Source organism: Chanodichthys erythropterus, chromosome 5, assembly GCF_024489055.1.
Source record: "Chanodichthys erythropterus isolate Z2021 chromosome 5, ASM2448905v1, whole genome shotgun sequence".
Taxonomy (NCBI): Eukaryota; Metazoa; Chordata; class Actinopteri; order Cypriniformes; family Xenocyprididae; genus Chanodichthys; species Chanodichthys erythropterus.
This window is the reverse complement of record NC_090225.1, coordinates 5,131,481-5,144,694: the sequence shown is the minus strand read 5'-3', so window position 1 is coordinate 5,144,694 and position 13,214 is coordinate 5,131,481. Positions and strand designations below refer to the sequence as shown.

At 37.0% G+C, this 13,214-nt stretch overlaps 2 protein-coding genes across 2 annotated transcripts; both read left to right on the top strand.

Annotated features, from left to right (window-relative positions):
- The first annotated feature begins 789 nt into the window (after positions 1-789).
- npm3 (nucleophosmin/nucleoplasmin, 3) lies at positions 790-6,023 on the top strand. Its single transcript, XM_067385086.1, has 5 exons — positions 790-953; positions 1,182-1,267; positions 4,808-4,927; positions 5,021-5,114; positions 5,239-6,023. Exons 1-5 carry the CDS (start codon positions 881-883, stop codon positions 5,361-5,363), a joined length of 498 nt encoding a protein of 165 aa, XP_067241187.1. The 5' UTR covers positions 790-880; the 3' UTR covers positions 5,364-6,023.
- A 2,016-nt stretch (positions 6,024-8,039) lies between these two features.
- arl3a (ADP ribosylation factor like GTPase 3a) lies at positions 8,040-12,221 on the top strand. Its single transcript, XM_067385085.1, has 6 exons — positions 8,040-8,100; positions 8,655-8,798; positions 8,969-9,085; positions 10,728-10,778; positions 11,074-11,259; positions 11,368-12,221. The coding sequence occupies exons 1-6, from the start codon at positions 8,098-8,100 to the stop codon at positions 11,413-11,415; spliced, it is 549 nt and encodes a 182-aa protein (XP_067241186.1). The 5' UTR covers positions 8,040-8,097; the 3' UTR covers positions 11,416-12,221.
- The last annotated feature ends 993 nt before the right edge of the window (positions 12,222-13,214 follow it).

Sequence of the window (13,214 nt, the reverse complement as noted above, 5' to 3'; positions counted from 1 at the left end):
TCATTGATCCAGTCTTCAGTGTCACATGATCCTTCAGAAATCATTCTAATATGATGATTTAAATTTCTAATTGTGCTGCTTAATTTTTTATAACCTGATTTTTTTTTCTCCGAAATTTATTGATGAATAAAAAGTTTAAAAAAGCATTTATTTCAAATAGAACACTAATTTACACTAATATATATATATATATATATATATATATATATATATATATATATACACACACACACACACAAAATATATAATATATACACAATGTACAATAATTCTTTATTCAACAAGGATGTGTTAAGTTGATAAAAAGTGATAGTAAAGATATTGTTGAAAAAGATTTCTATTTTGAATAAATTCTGTTCTTTTTAACTTTTTATTAATCAAAGAATCCTGTAAAAAAAAAAATATCACATGTTCCAAAAAAATATGAAGTAGCACAACTGTTTCCAACATTGATAATGAATCAGCATACTAGAATGATTTCTGAAGGATCATGTGACACTAATGGCTGATGAATCAGCTTTCATTCAGGAATAAATTACATTATTAGACAGATTAAAATAGAATATTTCACAATATTACTGTTTACTGTATATGTGATCAAATTAATGCAGCCTTTGTGAGCAGAAGAGACTTCTTTCAAAAACATTAAAAAAAAATCTTAATTATTCCAAACTTTTGACCTGTAATGTTTGTGTGTGTGTATATATATATATGATTGTTACAATGTCTTTTAGATATTGTAACAAAGACTTTTAGGTCAGTGCTGATGACGCCATAATTCCTGCGACGTATTCCGCGTACTCGTCACATGTGTTTTGGAAACGCGACTCGTGGATATTGTATCCTCTATTGAAGTGATATTAGTAACGTTTGAACAGTAATGTCGTTTTTGGAGGACGAAACATCAGACAGCGGGGTGGACTCACGCTCGCGCCTGGAAAGCTATGTGTTCAGTAAGATCAGCAGTGGCGCGCTGCATGCTTTGTAGATTTGCTAACACACGTGGGACAACTGCAATTGTCACACTTTTCTTTAATAATTGTGTCCAGTTATGTTTAACGTTCATCCCCCCCCAAAAACATGAATTACTGTACATCAAGATACCGTTCAGATGTGCTCATTTTCAGTATTTTTGCATGGAAATTAAACTTATTTAATCATGTGATTTTGAATCCCCCTAGGCTGCGAGTTGTCTTCTGAAGTTCCATTTTACACATTTCAAGCAGATGAAGATGAAGATGTGGAACATTTTCTGGAGCTCAGGACGGTTCGTAGAATGTTTTATTAAAAGAAGAGTTCCAAACGCATATCAGTCGCCATTCATTTTTGCTAGTAAAAGGTGACTGACATGTTCTGCTGAAAAAAAGGAAACTCTTGTGTGTTTGGTGATTTAAATCACGATAGATTTTCTTTTCTGGCTGATTTATACTCTTAAAGGATTAGTTCACTTTCAAATTAAAATTCCCTGATAATTTACTCACCCCAATGTCATCCAAGATGTTCATGTCTTTCTTTCTTCAGTCGAAAAGAAATTAAGGTTTTTGATGAAAACATTCCAGGATTTTTCTCCATATAGTGGACTTCAATGGAGCCCAAACGGTTGAAGGTCAAAATTACAGTTTACAGAGATCACAGACGACAAATAAGCATCTTATCGAGAGAAACCATCGCTCATTTAAAAAAAAAAAAAAAAAAGGTTTTAACCATAAATGCTCATCTTGAACTAGCACTCTTCTTCTTCTCTATTTGAATTGCAGCAGTGTAGACGCTGCTAAATGTATTACTGCCCTCCACAGGTCAAAGTTTGAACTAAATTGTCATATACAATATGCTAGTGCAAGTATATAACAATTAGTTCAAACTTTGACCTGTGGAGGGCAGTAATACACTTAGCAGTGTCTACACTGCTGCAATTCTAATAATTCAAGATGAGCATTTATTGTTAAAACGTATACTTTTTTTTTTTTTTTTAGAAAATGACCGATCGTTTCTCTAGATAAGACCCTTATTCCTCATCTGGGATCGTGTAGAAAGTTTTGAAGCTGCAATTCAACTAATTTTGACCTTCAACCATTTGGGCTCCATTGAAGTCCACTATATGGAGAAAAATCCTGGAATGTTTTCATCAAAAACCTTAATTTCTTTTCGACTGAAGAAAGAAAGACATGAACATCTTGGATGACATGGGAGTGAGTAAATTATCAGGAAATTTTAATTTGAAAGTGAACTAATCCTTTAAATTCAGTGTGAAATGAAAATATCTATTTTCTTAATGCATGTTATAGATCTTATTGTGAACAATTCGACTGAGAAATTCACCTTCTAAACAATGTTTAAAGCCAACAGTTCTCTCTTTTTTATGGAATATTGCTTATTATTGTTTATTATAAATGATTAATCAATTACACATCAATAAATGCAGTCTTTAATTAAAATAACTTCCCCTCCCTGGAAGTGAGGCGGGACAACCTGTCACTCACAGGAGATCACAACCATTCAGTCAATTCCCAATATAATCAAAATTGAAGTTCTTTGGCTTTTAATATGAATATGTTAGCCTTACTGTTATCCGTAAACTAGTGTTCCAAAACAATGACAAAATTCATATTTAGAAGATATAAGCATTCAAAATGTACAGTCTCTGACATCACGCTGCACTTCAGCTTCTAATCAGATTTTCTGTCCAATCAAATGCTCTCTAGAATCTAAAGCGTCCTGCCTTATAAACAGACACTGATGCTGTGGTGGAAATCAGTCAATTGTTCACACATTTAGTATTTTCTACATGGTGAATGGCACATAGTGCACTACATAGGGGATAGGGAACAATTCAGACAGTGTAAATATACTTTCCATTGAGGCGAATTAAGTCTGGTTTCACTTTATTGCCACCGCAGCGCACAGTCTGCTCCGGTCCAGAGACACGAGAGCACAGAGCGGATCATGTGCGCTAGTCGGCTTAGACCACAAAACTTATCAGACTCATTTGAATTCTGCACAGAATGCTGTATTTTTTAAAGTGATATTGAGGAGAAACGGTTAAAGATTAGGAGGAAACTGTGGCTTTACCGAGCTCAATTGCTCTGGCCGAGCTCTGATATAAACAAAATGCTATTGGCTATTTTAAAAAGGGGCAGAGCTGTTCAATATGTCCTGCTCTGAATTTTTACCTTGCACATTCCTCATACGGCACACTACTTACTGCAGGGCTATTGAGGCCACACCCCCTGCATGCACTGTGCTTCCCCCAGTCCATAACATGCACATTTGATCAAAAATACAGATAAAATTGTAATATTGTGAAACATAACTATTTAAAATAATGGTATAATAATTGATATACATAAAAATATAACTTATTTCTGTGATCAAAGCTGAATTTTCAGCATCATTTCTCAGGTCTTCAGTGTCACATGATCCTTCAGAAATCATTCTAACCTGGCAACACAACTGTTTCCAACAATGATAATAACAAATAAGTATAAAATCAGCAAAATTAGACTGATTTCTGAAGGATCATGCGACACTGAAATAAATAACACATAACAATTGCTGCAATAAAAATATATTTACATATTTACTAAATTAAAATTAATTAAATGCAAAAAATAAATAACTGTTATTTCATGTTATGACCAAACAAAATGTTTATATTTGTTTTTATATGATACATTTTATATAAATATTATAAATCTGTATTAATTTCCCAACATTTCCAATTAATTCCCATAAATTCCTGTTAAGTTTCCAAATTGGAATATTTCCAAAATTCCCCAGGTTAAGTTTCCGGAAAGTTTCCGCCCCTTTGCAACCCTAATTCCGAGGCACTTCAGTGGGCCTTTAAGTCCCACCCTACATGTTTTTCTTGTTTGAGAAGACCTTTTATTAAACTAAACGCAACTTCCGTTTCATGCCGACTTAAATCAAAGTGTCCCAACTTGATCTTCTGGTAAAATGACAGATTTATCATTGGTGATGTATGCAGGACTGCTACAGTCATTTAAAGGGTTAGTTCACCCAAAAATGAAATGTCTGTCATTAATTATTCACCCTCATGTCGTTCCACACCCGTAAAACCCTTGTTCATCTTCGGAACACAAATTAAGATATTTTTGATGAAATCCAAGAGGTTTCTTATCTCCCATAGAAAGCAATGAAATCTTTCCACATTCAAGGTCTAGAGAAGTAGTAAAGACATTGCTAAAATAGTCAACGTGACTACAGTGGTTCAAACTTAATGTTATGAAGCGACAAGAATGAACAAAGATCTTACGGGTGTGGAACGACATGAGGGTGAGTAATTAATGACAGAAATTTCCTTTTTGGGTGAACTAACCCTTTAAAGGCCCACTGAAGAGTGTTGGAACGCGCAGCATTATTCAATGTGTTGACGTAATTTCAACTGAATAAGGAAGACAGGGCGATATATCGAACATATTTTGTGCGAAATTCTCAATTGTGTGGATTCCTATTGAAATAGCAGGATTTTGCTTGTGAAAATTCGGCAAACAAAGGTAAATGTGTCCACCCCTTTAGTCCACATAATCCCCGCCCCTTCAAGCTCATTTGCAAGCTCAACTTTTTGAGTGTAAAGCCCACATCTCAAAATCCAGTCAACAACTGATGCATAGAACCATGTTCCTGCCTGACATTTTTTCTTTTACAATAATGCATTATACTCTGATGTGTGTCATAATACAGAGAGAGTGATCTTTCGCTGCCTTCATTTCATCATGACTTTAAGATGTGTAAAAAGCGTGATGACCTGCACTTTTAAACACTACTTACCTCTCTCTCAAACCACTAGATTTGTCTGGGTGACGGTGCCAAAGAGGAGAATAACCTTGTGGAAGTGACCGCTATGAATCACCAAGGAAAGAAAACATCAGTGCCCGTAGCTAATCTCAACATTTCCTGCCTGCCTATGGTAATGTTTCTGAGTTACATTTTTGTTTTTTTTTATCAAACTGTTGTATACTATAGGTTTTCAAACAGTTTTTTCACATCTGTTTCTACTCAGGTAAGCCTTGGGGAGTTTGAGTTGATGGCTCCTGTCACACTGCGCCTGAAATCTGGATCTGGACCAGTGACTGTCAGTGGGCTTCATTTAGTTGGTGAGAAATGAAACACTGTCCCGAGCTCACAGTTTCAAGTCTCTATATCACAAAAATGTATTTAAAGCTAAAAAAATCAATTTGTTTTGAAACTGAATGATGCTAATTAGTTCTCCTCTTTCAGCCACAGAGAATGAAGAGTCTGAAATATCAGATGAAGATGAAGATGATGATGATGATGATGATGATGATGTTAGTGAGGAGGAAATGCCCTCAGTCAAACCAGCCAAGAAAAAGCAGAAGGTTTAAATCTTCCAGAAGCTGAATTTGAGACGTTTACATCAGACCTTTTATTAGTTTTATACAATATTAGATTTCATGTTCTTCTAGGAGACATGAAGGAGGGTGGTGAAGAATTTAATGGAATTTTGTACTGTCAGATTGTACTGTTGCAAATGTTAAATAGAAAGGTTGAAGCCTCAATACAGCCAGCTCTGTGAACTTTTACTTCATGTTAAAAATGTTTATATTAGTGAATACTGTTACTTATGTGTATGTAAGTAACCGCCAACAACAAACTTCAGGTTCAGTCTCAGTTGGGAGACACATGAATTCACAGTCCTGTCACTTTTGTGCCCTTAAATGAGGCACTTCACCCCAGGATTAATCCAGATGTACTACCCCTATAACACTGTACCATTACAGTGAAAATCCTGTCAGTCTGCATCTGCCGTTAGGGAAAGCACCAGCATTGTTCTCTACAGATTTTTCCTCTTATCATGCATTGATTTGTTTGAACTTTTTTCTTTTTCTTTTTTTTTTGGGGCAATCAGGGATTTTAAATCTTAGTCCCTTTTTGAAGGACTGACAGTGAAGTTTTGCATGTGCATTTGATATTGAGATCAGTCAAGAAGGACTTGCCATGATTGCCATTTTTGTATTTTTTAATGGATTTATTTACAGAATCTGTAAATAAAGTTAGTTGGTTTAATAAAATCAGTGTGATTGGTACTCTTATTTTAAAAGCTCGCTTTCCAACTGTATTGGCAAATTCGTCGGGTGAACATGGTTTTGCAGAGTTTCATGTTAACACATCTGTTTATGTATACATATATACAGTAGTCAGCATTTGAAGTGGATCAAAAAAGTTCATCAAAGTTGTCCCAAGAAGAAGGTTTTAGGACAACTTTTATGAAAGGTTTTGATCCACTTCAAATGTTGACTTATATATATATGCATAAATATATGTACAGTATCTCACAGAAGTGAGTACACCCCTCACATTTTTGTAAATATATCTTTTCATGTGACAACACTGAAGAAATGACACTGACGCCATCATGGAGCTGGTGGATGTTAGAGTCCTTGTGCTCCTCCACCTTCCGTTTGAGGATGCCCCACAGATGCTCAATACGTTTTAGGTCGAGGCAGTTTATGGGGTTGTTATCATGTTGGAATACTGCCCTGCGGCCCAGTCTCTGAAGGGAGGGGATCATGTTCTGCTCATTCATGGTTCCCTCAATGAACTGTAGTTTCCAAGTTCCAGCAGCACTCATGCAACCCCAAACCATGACACTCCCACCACCATGCTTGACTGTTGGCAAGACACACTTGTCTTTGTACTCCTCACCAGGTTGCCACCACACACACTTGACACCATCTGAACCAAATCAGTTTATCTTGGTCTCATCAGACCACAGGACAAGGTTTCATTAATCCGTGTCCTAAGTCTGCTTGTCTTCAGCAAACTGTTTGCAGGCTTTCTTGTGCATCATCTTTAGAAGAGGCTTCCTTCTGGGACGACAGCCATGCAGACCAATTTATGCAGTGTGTAGCGTATGGTCTGATCTATTAGATCAATCTAACATCGATTTATTATTCATAGTACATTACCTTTTACATTTTTGCTGTTTAATAAGTTGTTTGGATTCATAATTCTACCATTTAAATTTGTTTTATTTTAAAGTTTGCGGAAAAGCCTATAATAGACTTTAAAGGGTTGGTTCACCCAAAAATGAAAATAATGTCATTAATTACTCAACCTCATGTCGTTCTACACCCATAAGACCTTCATTCATCTTCAGAACACAAATTAAGATATCTTTGATTAAATCTGATGGCTCAGTGAGGCCTCTTAAGCCATTCAAACTCTCAAGATCCATAAAGGTACTAAAAAACATATTTAAATCAGTTCATGTGAGTTCAGTGGTTATGTCTAAATATTATAAAGCAACAAGAATACTTTTTGTGCACCAAAAAATCTAAATAACTACTTTTCAACAATATCTATATGGGCCAATTTCAAAACACTGCTTCAGGAAGCTGCTGAGCTTTATGAATCTTTTGTTTCGAATTAGTGATTCGGATCTCCTGTCAAACGGCTAAACTGCGGAAATCACGTGACTTTGGCGCTCCGATCCACTGATTCGATTCGTAAAACTCTGAAGCAGTGTTTTGAAATCACTAGATATTGTTGAAAAGTTTTTTTTTTTTTTTTGGCGCACAAAAGTATTCTTGTCACTTTATAATATTGAGATAGAACCACTGAACTCACATGAACTGATTTAAATATGTTTTTAGTTCCTTTATGGATCTTGAGAGTTTCAATGGCTGCTCTCTATATACGCCTCACTGAGCCATCGGATTTCAAATCCTGCTCGCTGTCCTGCAGAGTTTAGCTCCAACCCCAATTAAACCTAAACCAGCTAATCAAGGTTTTTAGGCATTCGGGAAACTTTCAAGCAGGTTTGTTGTGGTAAGTTAGAGCTAAACTCTGCAGGACAGTCAGTGGCCCTCCAGGACCGAGTTTGGACACCTCTGCCTTATACTACAGTGTGATAAAATGTGTGAAAAGTAATATGTTTCCAGGGAAATAACGGTGGGAATGTCCAGTAGCTAAGTTTAACGAATGTGCTGATACAGAAACTGCCTCTGAAAGCTACCCAGAGAAATGTGACAACTGCGGTCCCTTTAAAATGACGCCAACGGCGGGTGACGTCACTTAACTCCCCCTAGTAACCCTCGTCGGCGTCTCGGAAGAAAGATGGTGAGAAGTTATCTTCATCTAGTCCTATCTTCGTGTATTTTGTAATTAACTGAGATCTTAGATACTTTGGAAGTGCGTATAATGCATTTAGCATTTGCAGAGTAAAGTCTTGTTTATTAGCAGATTAGCGTCTTTTCTGTAAGAGTGAAGCTGATGGATCAACGGCGCTAAGTCGCAGTTATTTGCCTACTTATGTCTTGTTACTAATTTACCGAATAATTAAGCTGTACAGATTTAACCCATTCAAGACATGATTCATTATGGTATTGTAAAGGATTAGTTAAACAAAAGGTGTCATCATTCAGTCACCTTTACTTTCATTGCATTTTTTAAAAATATATATTCGAGTGAATGGTGACCGATTCATTCTCTCTTTTTTTATTTATTTATTTAATCAAATTCTACAAATATCTTATACATTTGACTTTTCCATACTTGGTTAGATGAGGTTCTTAGCTGGGATAAATGGTTTCTTTCTCTTTCACAAATGTCCACACAGTGTCATTGCTGTCTTGTTTACAATCTGGTTATTGAGCATTTTACGTTTATTTCAGGGTTTGTTGTCAATCCTTAGAAAACTAAAGAGTGCCCCAGACCAGGAGATACGCATTCTGCTCCTCGGATTAGACAATGGTGGAAAGACGACACTTCTCAAACAGCTAGCCTCTGAGGATATTAGTCACATCACCCCTACACAGGTAACATGCACAAAAAGTGTTAGTAATCTCCCTTTTGCAAGACATAAAAATTGCCCTGTAATAAGTTAGTTTCTTCCATTGTTCTTATTCTATGAGCTTTGACAATTTTCTCTCGTTTTACCACAGTACAGCCATGTCCAGTTAAGTTTTAATTCTCCTGTCTTTGCCAGGGCTTTAACATTAAGAGCGTGCAGTCTCAGGGCTTCAAACTGAACGTCTGGGACATTGGAGGCCAGAGGAAGATCAGGCCATACTGGAGAAACTACTTTGAAAATACTGACATGCTTGTGAGTGTCTCTTGGGAGATATGTGTTTATGAGTTATGCATAGCCATCATTCATTCTCATGTATCACTACAGTTGCTAATCCTCACCAAAATGGATCAAAAAAACTGTAAAAACACTAATATTGTGAAATATTCTCGAAACATTTCTAGTTTGAATATATTTTAAAATGTTATTTTTTTCATGTGATGGCAAAGCTTAATTTTCATCAGCCAGTTGTCAATTATTATTATCAATGTTGAATACTTAATATTTTTTTTAAACAGTCTTTTTTCAGAATTCTTTGAAAAACAGTGTTTACTGTCACTTTTGATACATTTAATGCATCCTTGCTGAATAAACTCATTAATCTCTTTTATTTTGAACAGTAGTGTGTGTATGTATGTATATATACACCGATCAGGCATAACATTATGAGCACTGACAGGTGAAGTGAATAACACTGATCATCTCTTCATCACGGCATCTGTTAGTGGGTGGGATATATTCGGCAGCAAGTGAACATTTTGTCGTCAAAGTTGGTGTGTTAGAAGCAGGAAAAATGGGCAAGTGTAAGAATTTGAGCGAGTTTGACAAGGGCCAAATTGTGATGCTAGATGACTGGATCAGAGCATCTCCAAAACTGCAGATCTTGTGGGTGTTCCCGGTCTGCAGTGGTCAGTATCTATCAAAAGTGCTCCAAGGAAGGAACAGTGGTGAACCGGTGACAGGGTCATGGGCGGCCGAGGCTCATTGATGCATGTGGGGAGCGAAGGCTGGCCCGTGTGGTCCAGCTGTAGCTCAAATTGCTGGAGAAGTTAATGCTGGTTCTGATAGAAAGGTGTCAGAATAAACAGTGCATCAGTTTGTTGTGTATGGAGCTGCAGACCAGTCTGACCCATGCTGACCCCTGTCCACCGCCGAAAGAGACAACAGTGACACATGAGCATCAGAACTGGACCACGGAGCAATGGAAGAAGGTGGCCTGGTTTCTTTTACATCACGTGGATGGCCGGGTGTGTGTGCGTCTCTTATCTGGGGAACACATGGCACCAGGATGCACTATGGGAAGAAGGCAAGCCGGAGGAGGCAGAGTGTGCTTTGGGCAATGTTCTGCTGGGAAACCTTGGGTCCTGCCATCCATGTGGATGTTACTTTGACACGTACCACCTACCTAAGCATTGTTGCAGACCATGTACACCCTTTCACCCTTTTCGGCACTCCCTGATGGCTGTGGCCTCTTTCAGCAGGATAATGCTCCTGACACAAAGCAAAAATGGTTCAGGAATGGTTTGAGGAGCACAACAACGAGTTTGAGGTGTTGACTTGGCCTCAATTCTCCAGATCTCAATCCAATCGAGCATCTGTGGGATGTGCTGAACAAACAAGTTAGATCCATGGAGGCTCCACCTCACAACTTACAGGACTTAAAGGATCTGCTGCTAACATCTTGGTGCAGATACCACAGCACACCTTCAGGAGTCTAGTGGAGTCCATGCCTCAACGGGTCAGGGCTGTTTTGGCAGCAAAAGAGGGACCAACACAAAATTAGGAAGGTGGTCATAATGTTATGCCTGATCGGTGTGTATATGTAATATTTCTTAAGTACGTGATATTACCCATATTTGTTTATGTGATGATTCTGATGTTGTTTTTGCATTTTTAGATTTATGTCATAGACAGTGCAGACAGGAAGAGATTTGAGGAAACGGGACAGGTATAAAAATATCTCTTTATAGCAAATCTGTTCATTATTACTTGTATTGTTTGTGTGTGCATATGTGTGTAGAGGAGAGATTATGAACCTTCCAAGGCCTCTGCAGGATATTTCGTAAGTTTCTAAGTCTAGCTACATTTTCCTGCTTAATACAGTTCACTGCAGCATTGATATTTATAGTGATTGGGAGTGAAACGCCAAAAGAAATACGTTTGCATATACTTTCTTGATATGCATTTGTTCAAGCAAAGGTGAGCTATTGAATTACTATTTGAATTGTTTATGTGGTGTGCAGGAGTTGGCTGAGCTGCTGGATGAGGAGAAACTTAGTGGCGTACCCGTTTTAATCTTTGCCAATAAGCAAGACCTGCTGACCGCTGCTCCAGCATCTGAGATCGCAGAGGGACTGAACCTGCACACCATTCGGGACCGTATTTGGCAAATTCAGTCCTGCTCTGCTCTTACAGGAGAGGGAGTCCAGGTGAGTCATTGCTTTAACATTAGCCTTCTTTTATTAAATTCTTACATGCAGTTGTTTAGGCCTTCCCATCGATGATTGGTTTTCAGCTAAAGTGCTTCTTTCTTTCAGGATGGCATGAACTGGGTCTGCAAGAACATTACTGCAAAGAAGAAGTAGTGAGCCTAGTACTTTTTATAAAGGGAATGTGAAAAGCAAACTTTGTGAACTGTGTGGATTTTCTACCAGCTCGTCCAGGTTAAAGGGACTCTTCTAACCCCTGACCCCTCTGAACCATTCCTCAGCCATCCACTCTGTACTCTGTAAACACTGTGCAATAGCATGAAATTCTGATTTATACTGTACAATCAACCACTGAAGTAAGTGTAATAAGTGTTTTTGCATTATTATTATTATTATTATTAGAATGTATGTCTGTTGGATCTTGGAATCTCTTTCAATATCTTGGATTTCTATGATTTATTCCTTTTAGATGTTTTATACGCTGCTAGGCTTTTTTTTTTTTAAAGAAAAACATTACATAAACCATTTCTTGCACAGCCTGTTTTATTCAACTGACTGTGGGATGAGCATCAGGCTAAATCACAATGATAAGCTGTATATTACAACCAGCGGGGTTGCTACATAGGTGTGCTTGTAACATGTTTAGTAAGCCTAAGAACCTGGCTGTAGCAGTGGAGAGTTTTTTCTATTTACGATGACATGATATTGAGAGAATAATATTATTATCCACATGATGCCTTCTGTAAAAGTCTGAAGCACCAGACCAGCATGTCACATGTAACAGATGCTCTTGTCACAAACAGGAAAAAAACAGAAAACATTAGAAGTTATGACAAGAAATATTTAAGAAATGTCTACAAAATGAAACTTTAAATGACATTTCTCATTTCTCTTGGTTTCAACACTTCAGTTTCAATTATAGCCTACGTGAATATTTTGTGTATGTCTGTATAAACTTTAGCCAGTGCGCAATTAATGGTGAAAGTCAAGTTATTTTTACACCTTACAACCAGAAATTAATCTACACATAGACAAAAATTTTCTGTGGACGCTCGTTTCTGCCACTGAATAAAAAAAAAAAAGGCAATTGTGACTTTTTATCAAACAATTCTTTTTTTTTTTTTTCAGAATTGTGAGATAAATTCGCAATTGCAAGTTATAAAGTCAGAATTGTGTTATATAAAGTTGCAATTGCGAATTATAAAGTCAGAATTGTGAGTTATAAAGTATGAATTGTGAATTATAGTCAGAATTGCGTGATATAAACTCAAAATCGTGACATAAAGTCAGAATTGTGTGATATAAACTCAAAATCGTGACATATAAAGTCAGAATTGCGTGATATAAACTCAAAATTGCGAGCTATAAAGTTGCAGTTGCGAGTTATAAAAAGGCAGAATTGTGAGCTAAAAACTGTTTTTTCCCCTCAAAATTGGACTTTATAACTTGCAATTGCGAATTTATATCTCGCAGTTGTGAGAAAAGAGTCAGAATTGTTAAAACGTTTAAATAAAAAGTCGCAATTTTCTTTTAAATTGTTCTATTCCGTACTCCACTGAAAACCGAAACTAACTCATTGCCGCTAAACATTTTCTCTGAATTCTTGCGCCCGGGAACAATACAACACAATACGTCAATACCATTATGACTAAAAGTTTGCAGAGAAGTATTTCCTAATAAAGCAAGGCTGTATTTGACTCTGGTAAGTGTATCCATAGCAGACTTGGACGGCAACATGCTCAGTGCATTACGGGTGAAGTTTTCCCATCTGTTTGGCAAAAGGGAAGACAAGTGCCCTTTTTTTCTCTAATCTTGTTGCACCAATTTCAAAACTTTTTTTCTCCTTTTCACTGGATAGGCAGCCAAGTTTTATTGAAAGCCCATTTTGCCAGCCAAGTAGGCTACCTCTTTAAGTTGTGTGACAAAAGCTGTACATTCCCATTGAACATTAATCA

What these genes read in the sequence shown, in the direction of transcription:
- npm3 (XM_067385086.1), top strand. Translation starts at nt 881, where the DNA reads ATGTCGTTTTTGGAGGACGAAACATCAGACAGCGGGGTGGACTCACGC. An exon ending in ATTTTCTGGAGCTCAGGACG is followed by an intron (nt 1,268 to 4,807) that starts GTTCGTAGAATG and finishes TCAAACCACTAG; the next exon opens with ATTTGTCTGGGTGACGGTGC. An exon ending in CAGTGGGCTTCATTTAGTTG is followed by an intron (nt 5,115 to 5,238) that starts GTGAGAAATGAA and finishes CTCCTCTTTCAG; the next exon opens with CCACAGAGAATGAAGAGTCT.
- arl3a (XM_067385085.1), top strand. An exon ending in TTGAAAATACTGACATGCTT is followed by an intron (nt 9,086 to 10,727) that starts GTGAGTGTCTCT and finishes TTGCATTTTTAG; the next exon opens with ATTTATGTCATAGACAGTGC. An exon ending in GATTTGAGGAAACGGGACAG is followed by an intron (nt 10,779 to 11,073) that starts GTATAAAAATAT and finishes TGTGGTGTGCAG; the next exon opens with GAGTTGGCTGAGCTGCTGGA.